The sequence below is a fragment of the Rhinatrema bivittatum genome, chromosome 7, assembly GCF_901001135.1.
Source record: "Rhinatrema bivittatum chromosome 7, aRhiBiv1.1, whole genome shotgun sequence".
NCBI classification, from domain to species: Eukaryota; Metazoa; Chordata; class Amphibia; order Gymnophiona; family Rhinatrematidae; genus Rhinatrema; species Rhinatrema bivittatum.
Window position 1 is genome coordinate 162261331 of NC_042621.1, and position 16389 is coordinate 162277719.

General features: G+C 40.5%; 1 protein-coding gene across 1 annotated transcript in view; it reads left to right on the forward strand.

Annotated features, from left to right (window-relative positions):
- Nucleotides 1–16389, forward strand: part of LOC115095556 (rap1 GTPase-GDP dissociation stimulator 1-like) — a 264340-nt gene that overhangs the window by 244724 nt on the left and 3227 nt on the right. Inside the window, exon 14 of the mRNA XM_029609455.1 lies at nt 8752–8880. Coding sequence (XP_029465315.1) covers nt 8752–8880 — 129 coding nt within the window. The remainder of the gene's footprint in view (nt 1–8751; nt 8881–16389) is intronic.

The window sequence follows — 16389 nt, forward strand, 5'->3', positions numbered from 1 at the left end:
TCTTTTTCTCCTTCTTATTTATTTTATTTATTTATTTAACTTTTTTATATACCAACATTCAAGACGGTGGTCCCATCATGCTGGTTCACAAGAAACAGGGGTGTAATTATAATAAACTTTACCATTTAAACATTTAAACAATTACCATTTAAACAATAGTGCAGAAAAGCAGTTACATATAACAAGGAAAACAATAACTTGGAATGAGAAGGGAAATGAAGATCAGATAGTTATATATAAGTATAAATAACATTGTAAGAGGTGGCTATTAACGCTAATGCTAGCGGAGCGTGTTGAAAGAAGGAAGTTAGATGGAATTGGAGTTAGGAAAGGCCTGCGTGAACAGCCACGTCTTGAGTCTTTTCTTGTAGTCTATTCTTGTAGTCTATTCTTGTAGTCTATTCTTGTAGTACAGCTTCTCGCCGGTCCTCCTCAAACGGGCTTAACTGTTCAAACGGTGTCCGTATGTCAGTAAGGCAGAGACCAGTGGTAGTTGAACTGCTTTTTGGGGGAGCTGGGATGACTGGGGCCCCGGGACTTAAGCTCACCTCTCCCAACGAGGGTGGAGTTTGCTCTCCTCCCTCCCTCGTAACGGGACTCTCCGGGGCTAGTAACTCTGATTGTGGGTAAAAGTTTGTCAATATTGTTTGTCCCGGGCTCGGTCTGACTGGGGTCGAGGCATCTTGTCGGACCTTGCCCTTCCGCTTTGTATGCGGCATTAAGGAAATATTTGGAAACTAAATTAATGATTAAACATATTAAGACTTTTACTCACTTTTCTGTGCCTCAAAGTTATTGAAAGATATATAGCTTGCCTGGGACACGATCCAAATCAAAGAAGAGTTTGCCGTCTGCCTCCATATTTAAGGAAGACGCACTCCTCTGACGTCACTCAGCGCCGCCTCCTCTGAAGCCGAACGTTGTTCCACACCCCAAGATGTTAGGCGGGTGACCGGGCTGTTCCGGAGGAAGGGTCTCTCTCTCGCTCACTCCTCACTCGAGCTCCCCAACCCACAGTTTTTTTTAAGGGGAAGCCGTCCAATCTTTTAATCATCTGCAATCAGAATCACCTTGCAATATATGTATATTCAATCAAGTGCAGTGTGGTTTTTGACGTTTTTCAATTTTTTATATAATTTTGTTTTTTAATTTTTAATATCTCATCTCTCTGCAATCCCAATATTTCAAGAAGAAAGGTATCAGCTCGACACCCGGCCAATGTTTCGCTATATAGCTTTGTCAGGAGCTGTTGATGTTAATCCTTTACCGCCATTTTTAAAGGGAACACCGCTTCAAAAACTTTGTTCACATATGTATTCAAAATTAACTTTTCAGCATCCTTCTCACTAGACGACTATCATCTCAACCAATTTGAATCCTCTGTTCCCAGGCTTGCTGATGTGGTATATACATATAAATAAATAATATTGTGAGTGTTGCTAAGAGACAGAGAGGTGCCTTTGGAGGTTTTTTCCTTTTTGGTTGTATGTTTGTTGATGGAAAAACATTGAGCTCTTCTTTTTTTTCTATTTTTTCACAATGACCACGCCTCTTGCACACTTTTTACCTTTGTAGCTGCTCCTTTCAGTTTTTTCTAACTATTTTTCTCATTTTATCAAAGTTTCCTTTTTGAAAGTTTAGTACGAGAGCCGTGGATTTCCTTACTGTCCCCCTTCCAGTCATTAATTCAAATTTGATCATATTATAATCACTATTGCCAAGCGGCCCCACCACAGTTACTTCTCTCATCAAATCCTGTGCTCTACTGAGAATTAGATCTAAAAATGCTCCCTCTCTTGTCGGTTCCTGAACCAATTGCTCCATAAAGCTGTCATTTATTCCATCCAGGAACTTTATCTCTTTAGCATGTCCCGATGATACATTTACCCAGTCAATATTGGGGTAATTGAAATATCCCATTATTACGGCACTGCCAATTTGGTTAGCTTCCCTAATTTCTCTTAGCATTTCACTGTCCATCTCACCATCTTGACCAGGTGGACGGTAGTATACTCCTATCACTATGGTCTTCCCCAACACACAAGGGATCTCTACCCATAAAGATTTGATTGTGCATTTAGTTTCATGCAGGATGTTTATCCTGTTGGACTCTATGTCATCCTGGACATAAAGCGCCACACCACCTCCCAGGTGCTCCTCTCTGTCATTGCGATATATTTTGTACCCCAGTATAGCACTGTTCCATTGGTTATCCTCCTTCCACCATGTCTCTGAGATGCCAATTAAGTCTATGTCATCATTCACTTCTATACATTCTATTTCTCCCATCTTGCTTCTTAGACTTCTGGCATTTAGCATACAAACATTTCAAAGTTTGTTTTTTGTTTGTATTTTCATTCTGCTTCTTATTTGATAGGGATGTTAGAATTTTTTTTTAGCTCAGGTGCGTTTTTAGTTACAGGCACTTGAACTACTTTTCTTATTATTGGAACCTCACTGTCGGGATGCCCTAATTCTAATGCATCATTAGTATCCTTTGAAGATACCTCCCTCCAAACCATGTTCTGCTGAGCGACTGTCGGCTTTCCCCTTTATTCTAGTTTAAAATCTGCTCTCTCCTTTTTAAAGGTTAGCGCCAGCAGTCTGGTTCCACCCTGGTTAAGGTGGAGCCCATCCCTTCAGAAGAGACTCCCCCTTCCCCAAAGGGTTCCCCAGTTCCTTCCAAAACTGAATCCCTCTTCCTTGCACCATCATCTCATCCACGCATTGAGACTGCAGAGCTCTGCCTGCCTCTGGAGACCTGCGCGTGGAACAGGGAGCATTTCAGCGAATGCTACCCTGGAGGTTCTGGATTTCAGCTTTCTACCTAAGAGCCTAAATTTAGCTTCCAGAACCTCCCTCCCACATTTTCCTATGTCGTTGTTGCCCACATATACCATGACAGCCGGCTCCTCCCCAGCACTAAAATCTTATCTAGGTGACGTGTGAGATCTGCCACCTTCGCACCAGGTAGGCATGTTACCAGGCGATCCTCACACCCACCCAGCTGTCTACATTCCTAATAATCAAATTACCAACTATGACAGTCGACCTAACCCTTCCCTCCTGGGCAGTAGGCCTTGGAGACACATCCTTGGTGCGAAAGGACAATGCACCACCTGGAGAGCAGGGCCTTGCTACTGGATCCTTTTCTGCTGCACCAGGTTGATGTTCTCCGATCATGAGACCTTCTTCCTCCAAGGCAGCAGCAGGGCTGCCAGTCTGAAGTTAGGACTAGGCTACTATTTTGGGGGTTGGGAGATGAAAAATATTTGAGTTCACAAAATCATATACAACTAAGGGCCGAATTTTAAAAGCTGTACGTGCACTGGGCCTAAAGCCCTGGGATGCGTTTAAGTCCCGGTGCTTGAAAAAAGGAGCAGTCCAGGGCCAGAGGCCTCCGACACAGCAGCCATTTGCCGTGGCCTGGGAGGGAACGGGGGAAGCCCATGGGCGTCGGCACACGCAAAGTGCACTAGTGTGCACCCCCTTGAGCGTGCCAACCCCCAATTTTATAACTTGCATGCGCACATATATGCCCACGCTTGGGTCTTAAAATCTACTCCTATATTTGGTCAGAAGAACATTCATACAAATCTGACTATTCATTTAGGGGTAGATTTTAAAACGAGGGCGTGGGCGTACATGTGCGTGCGCTACCCGGTGCGCACACATGTACGCCCAATTTTACAACATGCGCACGCGTGTTGTAAAATCGGGAGTCAGCGCACGCACTCGCTTCCCCCTTTCCCTCCCAGGCCGCTCCGAAATCTGGGGTTGAAGTAAGTTGCGCACGCCGGCCGACTGCTGGGTGCCTCTGACCCAGCCCCGCCCCCAGACCGCCCCTTTAGTAAGGCCCTGGGACTTAGAGGCTTCCTGGGGCTTTACGCATGATGCCGGACCTTTAAAATCCGGCCCTTAATGTGAAGGACAGTCAAGGTTATAATCACAGCCCATTGTGCAGCGGTGACACAGTGCCAGGTATCCAGAACTGAATTGTGAAGGAAACAAAAAGGCAACCATGCAGATGAAGCCAGAAACCCTTCGAGAGAACTAATTTGAAAGAAACTATGCCTAACAGCTTGCTATGGCCCTTTCCAACTGTATTTGTATTTTGTATTTAATAATATTTATATACCGCCTATGTGTAAGCTTAGGCAGTGACCAAAACAACATAAATAAATAAATAAAGCTGCAGAGTAAACAAACTCAATACATAACCAAACAGCAAATATAGTAAACAATTTCAGTCTGGACTGAAATATCAATAGAGTTTATAAAAAAGCATTCCTAAGCAAATAGGCTGTTAGCATCAGCTTAAATGACTTTGTGCAGGTCATCTGAATTAGCTCTTGTGGTAAAGAATTCCATAAAATGGGTGCTGCCACAGAGAATGCACATTCTCTCTACTCTCTGCTAAAGAAGCCTGACGAAAAGGGGAATATCTAAGACTGACAGCTGAGGTTTGCCAACCAGCCAACACCATTAGGAACCCAGTCAGATAGAAGTCTTCATTTAAAGCCATTACTGCCTCAGTGCTCAAGCAGTGCCTCGTGATCACCTCCTCCTCCAGTAATGTGGTCAGGGACAAAAGATTTGCTCGCTGAGGGCTCTAGTGGCCTCCTATGTGGTGATCCTAGATGTGGTCCTGCCACTCCACTTGTGCCTGTTCCAGCTCTGCATCCAATACTGGAACTTCCCTAGGTAGCATCCACTGTTTATCTCTGCCAGATTCTTGTGAGCTGGATTAGGCCACTGTTGGAAACAGGATACTCGGCTTGGTGGACCTTTAGTCTGACCCCATGTGGCAAGTCTTATGTTCCCTTTTGGCACTGCTGATTTGCTGCCTGAACCATTAATGTGTCAATATCATTATAAACTGGCCTAACATTGTGGCTCCTAGAAGCATGGCCTGCTAGGTAAGTTGTTTTTTTTAATAGGTGTGTCTGTTGAAGATTTAAAAAATTATCTTGCAAATTTGGCCATTTTTATGCAATATTTGGCCAAAAACCAAATAGCTATTACTAAAAAGCTGTAGCTTTTTTAAAAAAATTCTTTCACAATATTTAATCCAAAATCAAATATTTTAGTGCAAGATGCGAAAGGGGGTCCTCGTATGTTGAGTAGAACTATATAAGTATTAAGTAATAGTAGTAGTAGTAGAAGATATTTGCATATTTGCATGCACATTAGAGATAAATAATTTTGCATATTTCAAATATTGCATGATAACTTTGATTAATATATGAAATTAAATAAATACCACATGGATACAGCTGTATCGCACCATAATAAATGACCCCCGTTTGTTAGATAAATGTAAGAATTTAGGGTCTTCTGACAAAGGATTGCCTTTTTCCTGTTAGGAAGGATTGCAGTTTTGTGTGAAAGGGAATTTCTTATCTTTTCTTGATTTACGTTGTGGTGTCCCTCATGGATCATCCCTATTCCCACTATTTAACTTTTTTTTTTTTTTTGGGCCTGAAGGTTTTGGCCTGAAGGTTTATTTGTATGTTGATGATATATAAATTGTTGCTCCTGTTGGTGAAGATAAGGTGCAAACTTTGTTCGACTTAGATCAGAGGTTGGTAGAAATTGCTATTTGGTTTGTGAAGAATAGATTGATTCTAAATATTAATAAATAGTCAACAGGTCTCCCTGTTTTAGGAGACCAGTTAACTACCTGTGGTCATAAATATGGGATTTGAGTTGGTGAAACCTACACCTGTGGTGAAGGATCTGGGAGTTTTATTGGACTCAGAGTTCTCTTTAGAACAACACATTTCTCAGACTATTTGATCAGCTTTTTGGAAAGGTAAAACGGTTAAGACTTTGTCCTTTTTTTTAAGTCTTCATCTTTTAAAATTGTGATGCAAGCTTTAATCACTTCTCTACTGGACTATTGTAATGGTCTGTGCGTGGACTTCCCTGAGAGGTTATCACCCAGACTACAGGTGTGTGTCTCTCAAAATACAGCCATCCGGATTATGTCCCAGAGCTCTCATAGAAAGTCTATGGCTCCGGTGTTACATGCACTTCACTGATTTTTAGCTAAAGCATATATCCAATTCAAGTTATTGTTTATTTATTTATTAGAAATATTTCTATTCTGCCTATAGTGACTATCATGCTAGGCAGATTACAAAGTGAACTTAAAACAATAAATAACATAGAACATCACAATCAACAAAAAATAAAATTGTTAAAAAAAATCAGTTTACAAAAATGCTTCTCTAAATAAAGCTGCTTTTACTCTCTTTCCAAACAGTTTAAAATCTGTAATTTCTCACCTCTCCTCAGTTAAGCAGTTCTACAGCACAACACCCCCAATAAATAATGCCGGTTGCCTAGTATCCTGAAAATTAATATCCTTTGTTGCCATGTCAAGAAATTTTTTATTAGCTAAATGCAACATCCTGTTAGGAACATAATCTTTAAAAAGATTAGATAAAAATTTAGGGGCTAATCTATGAATTGATTTAAACATAAGGGTTAGAATCTTAAATTTGACCCTTTGTTCCTCAGGCAGCCAATGAAGCTGATATAACATTGGAGTTACATGATCGCGCCAAGGGGCATGCAAAACCAGCCTGGCTGCTGAGTTTTGTAGAAGTTGTAGTGCTCTTATCCTATTTTTAGGAAGCCCCAATTATACAGAATTTTCATAGTCCAAGGTTGCCATGATAAAAGCCTGGACTATGGTATGAAAATCAGACTGCTCAATTCAAGGTCTAAGATGTCTTAGTTGTTTTAGTTCAAAATATCCTGAAGATAAAACAGAGTTTATTTGTTTTATGTATATCAATAGTGAGTCAAAGTATAACCCTAGGTTCTAGACCTGGTCAGAAAAATCAATATTAACACCCTCAATCAGGATAGTAGGCAATCCTTCAGGCTGAGGTTTCCGTGAAAACCAAAAGGCCTCAGTTTTTAATAAATTAAGGACCAAAGCATTATCTTGTAACCAGTTGCTAACTGCTAAAAGACATAAAGAAGTAAGGGTGAATGTAGTTTGCCAATCAGTTACAACCTCAAAATAGAACTGGATATCATCAGCAAAGACCTTAAAAAGTATGTTGAAAGAATCATCAGTTTACAAACTGGTTGTAGGTAGACATCAAAAAAGGTAGGCGACGGCACAGATGCTGGCGGTACACCTACCGTACTTTCATTCTGAGCATGGCAGGCTTACCCTTACCTGCTGCTTCCTCTAGGGCAAAAAAAGGAAGTAAACCATTAACGTTTCATGCTTTTTGGGGGTTGGGTCCAGAATATTTGAGCAAAAAGTTGAAATAGTATATATCAAATCAGCAGTTAAGAAAGAGCTCATTGATGAACACTGTCATCTGTACCTACATCTAGGGAGATAAGGTGTGTGATTACAATCCAGGGCTTTCTTATCAGTAGACCCTGCACTATGGAATTCTTTGCCAGTAGATACCAAATTGGAATGAGATTATCTAAACTTTCATGACAACATTAAGACTTGGCTTTTCCCCTTGTAAGATGATTTATATTTTAACATAGGTTAGTAGTGTGTGTTGCAAATCCATTTGTGTGATTGGTGGGCGGGATAAGAGAGCTCTAAGGTGGGAGCGTAATAAAGTTTGCTGGTGTGAACTGGATCCATGAAATGTAATAGATACCATTTTGTTAATTTTGTTTCATGTGAATTATGCAGGTTTTTCTATACACCGCCTCGGGTGATTCTTCGGAACCAGGAGGCAGTTAACAAGAAATTTTAAATAATAAATACATCTCACATGCATAGCAAGCCATCGGCGATTTCAGCTAATCCCCAACCTTCTCACTTTAAAAACTAACATAAAGCCATACACAAATCAATTTGGACTAAACCTGTTGCTAATGATTTCCCATATATTTAAGTAATGGTTCTTGTTGCCATGAATTCTTTAATGCACTGGAATGAATTCCAGTTGGGTCCAGTGATTATACTGTTATTTCTCAGGTGACATTGCACCATCTGTTCTGTGTCTTGAATCTTAGTCAAATCCATTTCCATTACATCCTTACCTCTTAATTGACTTTTTCCTGGTGAATACAGATATGGAAAGCCCAAAAAGGTATATGCTCTATCTTCTTAATACGATTTCCATGCTCTGTCTTAGAGTGGAGCACAGTGCATCAGATCATTATTATAGACAATGTGAAGAAACTATTGAGGCTATTCTTGAAGTCCCCAGCTATTTCTCACTTTTCACAAAGCTGTTTGTTTGCATAATGATTACTTTATAATTTTGGCTAAGTTGTTCAAAGTCAATAGCTTGGGCTGCAAGGCAAGACATGCTAGGATGGTAAAATGTATGGAGTTTATTTTGGAGCTAAACAAAATTGCATCACTTTTTGATGTGAACAGTTCAAGAAAAATAATTAATTTTAATATACTATGACATTTTAAAATTCTGTTTAAAAGCAAGTCCCTTTTTTATCCTAGAAATGCCCTTTACATCAATATAAAAATTCCAAGTATTCACAAAACATTCATTGGTCTTGCAAAACATAATATTCTAAGTGAGCAAAATATGTTCAAATCATGAAACAAACTATATAAAAGTGATTCCTAGTACAGAACATGGATTACAAATTATATTGTATTAAAAACACCACCTTCCTATATTAATCACCAAAAATCATTGGTTAATTAAATTAATTTCTAGCTTGGCAGTTCTTTTATAAATTGGTCATATTTTTTCAGTAGTTGTGATAAAACCAGTTATTTCTTACTTGCAGATGCTGTAGAAGAATCATTTAAGGAATCTGAACTAGTTCCAGTCTTACACAAACTCCTAAGTTGTGGCACTATGGGTCCAGAGGTGAAATATAATTCAGTGGGTCTACTGTGCAATTTGCTTAATTCAGGTAATTTATCTTACAATTCCTGATATGTAAAAATTAACTAATTTGTACAAGATGATAGTTTTCCTTCACAGTCTCTTCTAGGTCCATAGGTCAAGTACTGCAACAATTTCTTGTGTAATGATGACCAACCCAAGTCTTTAAGGTTTACAAACAAGTATCATTTTCAGGGCATCCACAATAAATATTCATGATATATATTTGATTTAATAACTAGTTTGATTTGCATATTTGGGTTATCTTGAAAATTCAACCTTTGTACAGCCCTCAAGAACCAGACTTGACCAGCTCCTGTGTCGGAGACCAGTTCTAGAAAGAACTATTTCCACTCTCTCTCATTGTCTAATGGCTACGTTTCACAGCACAAGGAGTACTTTATTCACAACCCCTTGTGACAGAGTTAAGCAATGTTCCCTGTGGAGTAAATGGTGATATGGGTGGCTAGGCATTGGTGGTTCTGTGTACAATGAAGGTTGTCACTGATGCACTGCTTTCACACCTCCTCCAAAAGTCTTTAATGCCCACACTCAAGATTTCCCATGGTGAAATACTAATGCAAAATATATGCTATACCAGATGGTGGCAGGAGCCCAAAGGGAAAAGCATATTTCTCATGTAATATATGCCCAAAGGAAATCATGTATATTTTATATCTAATTAATCTTATTATTCCTCATTAGATTTCACTGGAAAAGGTAACTCACAGATTCTAACACCTGAAGACAATTTACAGTATTTGGTCACAAACAGAGCTATGCTCTATACCTGTACTGCTTTCCCATCCCTGTCTACAGTATAATATTAGACGGACCTGACTCTTTGGAGGGTAAGAGAAAAATAGTAAATGCTTAAATCAAGAACACATCCTTTTAAATCAGGACCACTTACCTGGATTTCACATTTCCAAAGCATTGCTTCTATTTTCATTCCTTCTGGTCTTTAGTAAGTCAAAGCCCATAACAGATTCAGATATATGTACAAAATTTAATTACTACATACTTATAAGCTGAACTGTCATCAACCTGAAGAAGATTCAAAGGCAAATCAAAATGTTAGGTTATGGGTATGTAATGTTTAGATAAATATACCACTTATAGCTGGGCTGTGCATAACAGAATGTAACTTAATATTCATTGGCAATTTTCAGGCTTAGCTTATTCACCATCTGATCTAGAAACTGCTGCTTGGTAAGAAAAGCATACTGCTACTAGGAAACTTTCAGTGGCATTACATTTTCTGAAGCAAGCATGCTCAATTGTTACACATGAGCATGCCTGATGCTGAGCAGAACAAATTTTGTAGAGCTTTCCAGTAAAGATAGAATTGGAAGGGAACATGACTGGTACTTCCCACACTGCCACAGCCACTCTGTTTCCTTTTTTTCTATTTCAGGCAGTCTTCTAGTCAGTTGCTCTCCTGTAGGCATCTTTTCTCTGAAAAGAAAATGTTTTTACCTCTATTTGGTGTCACTGGTTTTTCTGACTATATCAGAGAAGCAGGTCAGTGGCTTAAAATTCTGTCTCAAGTACACATACAGACTGCCCATCACTGACCATCACAAAGATTGCTACATCTGTCTTGGAGGACTCATAGGGGTAGATTTTCAAAGAGTTGTTCAACAGAGTTGGAAAGAAGAATTTCATCAATACTCACTTGTTGCTTTATCATTACTGAGGTTTGAGCATCAAGTCCTTTGATCATAATAAATGCATGGAGTAACACGCCAGTAGATATGTCTCCTTTGGTATTAAGTGTTTGGGTACCAATATTGACTTGCTCCTTGAAACATTGTCTACGCTGTCTGTGCTGAGATTCAAGATAATGACACAGTTCCAAATAGCTGAGCCAGTTTCTCCCCCTGATCTTGCTCCTAGAAAGACCTTACCCAACATTGGGCCCATCTACACCATCTCAACACTCCATTGTACATCACCCTTTGAAGAAATCAAAGTCCAAGGATTCCTGGAGCTGTTAATTCAGTCATCCTTAACTGGTTAACTGAATTCAGAATTCCAAAGATTTCTGGGGCCTGAATTAAGCTTGACATAAGTCCATGGATAGTAGTCTTGAAGAGATAATTTTCTGACCTCCGTTTGAAACCCTCTCCACAACAGGAAGAAATACATTCCCATCTGAAGACCTTTTCTTCCTGGGTTTTGTTCAAAGGATGGCTATGGCTGTTCTGTTTGATTTAGATGTTGTAGGAGCATGCATCTGTAGTTGGTTTTCTGAAACATTTTAATACCCTGAAACAGCATCTGTCCATCCTCACTTCCAGGATATGCATAAGCTAATGTGGGAAACCCCCAAACAATGCTAGTGGGAAAGAAGGTAGAAATGAAGTACAGCATCCAGCTAGTTACAGGTTTTGACAAGCCCTAACTGCTACACCAACTTGATTGTGGAAGTTGCACTCAAAAAGGAACAAAAGCACTAAAATCCATACCTCAGTTCCCATGGGTTGCGAGCCTAAGACTTTTAATCTTATTGGGAGGTGCAATTTATAAGAGCATCATATTATAGTCCCACATAGTTTCTAATCCACTCTACATAGTTAAATATTTGCATACCAATTTGAAAGATGCTGAAAAATGCATTGACTATCTACCTCATGAGAAACAAAATGAATTACACATTTTATAGAGAAAGGTGAATATATATATATAGAGAGAGAGAGAGAGAGAGAGACAGGCCCTACAGTGTATTTGAGATGGCACCAAAAGCCTCTTCAATAACCATACATAACCACAGATGCTTATGGCTGTGAGCTGCAGGCTTTTGTGAAGAGATGTAGAAAAGGCTTGCTATAGTACCATGTAGCAAATATATAGGGTCATTCATCAAAATGCATTATAATGTTAACGCATGCGATAACGTCATAATGCATGCAGTATTTATGTTACCGCATGCTGCGAATGCAAATTTTTTGAAGGGGTGAGATTGGGAAGGGGTTTGGGTGGGATTAATGAAAATGAGGGGCACTATCGCAATTTTTAATGCCAGAAATAGTTACACCTTTTTTCCTGGCGTTAAGCTGTGTGATATGCCGAAACGGCTGTAACACAATTTGCGATAAATATCGCAAATTGCATTTCAAGAGAGAGAGTGAGCCTCTGGGGAGGCCTTCATAGTATTCAACTATTTATATCACTATAAGAGGGCCAGCTAATAGCTCGAGGTGAGGTGTTGGTGGTGGTTTAGGGGCCAGTTTTACATGTAGAGTGAGATGTTCAAACAGCACTGTACATCTCGGTGAAGATTTGACGTCATTTGGAGTGAGGAAAGTCTCACACAGATGAGATTTCAACAATGTTCTCTCACCCTAGCTTGATAGTACCCTGTTATGGAGTCACAGCTAGTGTGAGAGAACATTGTAGAAATCTCATCTGTGTGAGACTTTTCTCACTCCAAATGACGTCAAATCTTCACCGAGGTGTACTGTGCTGTTCGTACGTCTCACTCTGCATGTAAAACTGGCCTCTAAACCCTAAACCACCACCAAAATTGGAAATTACCATAAACATGCCCCTTTTTCTTACCGTGGGCACCATCCATGCAAAACTGTAGCATTTTGATGAATCTAGGGGATAATCTATTCAGATACAAGAAGTAGATGCTGTTATCAAAGACCATCATTTCATGTTTCAGAACCTCTCCACTGCCACATCTGAGCCAAATTTGGTATCCCAAAGACACCAGCATGGTTTCTTGAAGAAGCAGTCTTTTTCTCAAGAGACACTATGATGGACCCGCTTGCTTTAATCAATGGGGATTAAGATCTTGCCACTGAGATCAGAAGAGCTCAAAGAACCATACTGCCACTCAGTCAAAACCAAGGTTGGGGTTTTGACTGAATCCAAGAGAAAGACTTCCCTGTGCTGTGGAGGGCTGAGATATTTTGCAAAACATTGGACTTCTGGGCCCTCTGGATCATAAGGGATGAACCTTGGACTGCTAGATCCTCGGATTCTGGATCCTCTGGATTATAAGGGATTGCTATAGATTATATCTATTGACAATTCCTCCAAATTGTCCTTCTATCAAAAAAAAAGAATAAAAATAAAGTATAACAGCTCATCCAGAACAAGGACTTATTCAGATCACAAATCTTTTTGTTGGTTAAGTGTTCAAACCTATCCCACTGAAGGAGAGAGGATGAGGTTTTTACTCCAGCTAATATCTGGTTCCCAAAAAGATTGAAGAAAGCTTATTTATCATATACTGAAAAGTCTTAAATAGACTTCTGAAAAGAGAAAAGTTCAGATGATTTTCCAGAGCACATTTTTCCACTTTTAAACAGAGGGAACTAGTTTTGTTCACTGGATCAAGAGAAGGATTATAGCGATACACCCTATGATTTGGATGTAGCTCACATGTTTTATATTGAAAGTTTTATTGGATATCAGAACAGAAATGAAACAGCTCTTTTTGTGCTGCTTAAGATCTGACTTGATCTCCAAGAACCAGCCTCTCAATTATTCTCTTGTCAGGAGATCCATGAGATCAGAGGTAGGGAAAGTTGCTGACATCGTGTCTTCCATAACTGGGCCTTCGGGAGGGTCTGCGCTTGCTGCTCTTTCAAGCCCGGGGAGATCAGCAGCTTGTCATGTGAATGAAAACTGCTTAAGATCAGCAGTTTTGCATTTGGACGTCATCCAGGGAACGTTGTTGGTAATATAACCACAGCAGTCTTAAAATATGCAGGCTTGCAGTGGGAAAATCAGCGTATAAACGCGATTGGGGTTGCAGAGCTCAGTGCCTAAGCAGCCATCTTAGTTGATCACCAAAGAGTGCCCCCCATGTATTTCACATTTTAATAGAGTTCTGTGCCTTCATGTACGGTCCATGGGTTTTCACTAAGTATCTAGCTGTCATTGTAACTAATATACACATGTAACTACCTCTTTGGTTGTACCAGAACACAGGGGCAACACAAAGTCCCCGACGCTATTCTTTCATCCTGGACTTATAACTCTTCTCTTCCTACTCTGCCAGACAGTCACTGGGGTGCCAGGGTTCGACTGGGGGAGGAGGACAAGCCTCTAGGACCCTAGGTTCTTTGGGGTGGGAACCCTGTAGCAATCTCTTGCTTCTCCCAATCATTCCTCCAATTGTACTCACTTGTGTAGGTCTCAACAGTCTGGGTCTCAGATTAGAAAAACAGGCAGAGACTTGGAGTGATGTTCAACTAAAAATTTACTATAACTTAAAAAAAATAGAATCCAAGCCAAAATAGCAAAAATCATGATGATACATAGCAGAATGAAAACTCCAAGTGCCACAAATTCTATCCTTTACCCTTGATGGGGATAATAGGAAATCTCCCCTCCAGAGTAGGTAGGGAAGTGGAGGTGGGAGAATAAAAAGAACAATCCCTCCCATCCCTCACTCCCCTTTGCAACAAAACAGAGCTTCTAGTATCTACTGGATGCAGTTCAAAGTAGTTTACTACCTCAATTCCCTTAGGAAATGATGTTCCCACCTGAGCTGGGAACAGGTAAAAAACAAAAACAAAAAAACACCACCCAACTCGCCAAAAACTTTCTGCTCACCAAGGCAGCACCCTCTAGGTCTGTGAAGGCTCTTGTCTTTCCAATTATGCAGGATGTGGGGCCTACTGGAATCTACCAGCAACACCCCCACTCCCAAAAAGCAATCTACATCCAATCACACTTTAAATATGCTCAACTCAATTTATAAAGGGGAGGTTGACCAATCCCAGCACGCTGGATGGAGAAAAACCATAGGGATGGTATCTAAAGATAATAAAGCTTCTCCTATTGTTAGAGGAAATTAACAGTCTCATTCTTTAAACTGCGATGTGTCATTATCGCAGCGGTACAGTTTAAATCAGGGGAAGGGGAGGAGTGTGGGTGGGATTTGGGCAGGGTTATGGCCTGGCAGCACTGTGGGCGGTAATGTTTTCCCTATTATTGACAGCAGTACCACAGGAAATAACCTTTTCCCGTGGCACTATGAGGGTGAAAGTGTGCGGGCCTAGCCACAACTGCGGCGGGCGAAAACAAACTACCATGCTGCAACTGGCTGCATACTTTCGTCCAGCCGCCCCTTTTTTCCCCGCAGGCCATCATTCCACTATATTTATAGTGGAATGATGAATCCCGGGGTTAGTAAGGGAAATGAAGTACCCCTTACACATAAACGGGGTGGGTGGGAGGGAGTTTGGGGTTGTTCATATGTTTCCCCTACCTGAATGTCTGGCTGATCATATCTCAGCCAGAGCCAAGCAAAATGTGTCACCATTTAGGTGCTGAAGTCTTTAGGATTCATCATCAGCTACCCTTAGTTTCACCTAAAATAGTCACCTCATTTGTATTTCATTAGGGCTCTGCTAAATGTTACTCAGGGCAAGGTCTATCTGCTCATGACCAGAGCCTATGATGATGTTACTACAGTGGAAGACAAAATGTCGAGTGAGCCGATATCAGCTAAGTCCATGTTGAGAATGCTAGGGCCAGTAGCTTCCATGGTATATGTGATTCTTATAGCATGTCTTCCTATGAGGCAGGCCCAATGGACTTTGAACTATAAGTGAAATCAAACCATGCAGCATGTTCAGGATCACATATGTGTTATGGATGTTCTCAGGGACTCCTCATCTTGGTGACTCTCCCATTCCAATTTGATGTATAGATTACACTTTCAAATATTTTCAGAACCAAATTGTTCTCACCACTAATGCATCCAAATTGGGCTGGAGAACCCACTTACAAGGGGCTATACCTGTTAAGACCTGGTCCCACCAGGAAAAATCTCTACCCTTAAAACTTCTGACTTTCAGAAATCAGGTGGCTGACAAAATTGTCCAAACAATCAGGTAACTACCTGTGTTCTACCTGTGTCAGAAAAGTAGAACCGGATTGTCAAAGCAATGCGGGACGTTGTTAGGATTGGTGTAAATGTACTGCGCTGCTTGTGATGGCCTTGGGAATGGGGGCGGAGTTCCAGGTGGGTGGAGAGGGAGGGGGTTATGGTCCATGACTTATTGTAATTCTTTTGAGCATCTTGAAGGGGAGGACTGGGCACTATGCCCAACATTATTTTTTATTGATTTGCGGGGGGGGAAAATCAAACCCTTCTGGCCCAGAGGGCTTTTTTGGGAACCAGCTATAGTGTGGATTTAGCTAGTTAAGATTAATCCAGATCCATGCACTCTGCTAACTTTAACCAAGAACATACAGCAGCAGATGGGATGGGAGGGACTGGATTAGAGAGCAGCGTGAGCTATTCTTTACTCAGCAGTATCGGGTTTAGGCTCACTCTGGATGGCAGGAAAGGTGGGTTTGGATTTGGGAGCATAGTGATAACTTCAAGGGAACAATCCTATTTCTGTTCTTGCATTTTGGGTCTCTGTATTTTGTGTAAAGGTTTTATTTAGAATTCTTAAGCCTTAAAGTCCCTCTTTAAGCATTAAAATCCCCCGCCGCGACCATGTTTTGTCAGTCGGCTTCTTCAGGAGGGACTTCACTAGAGTACCATGCAGAAGCTTAT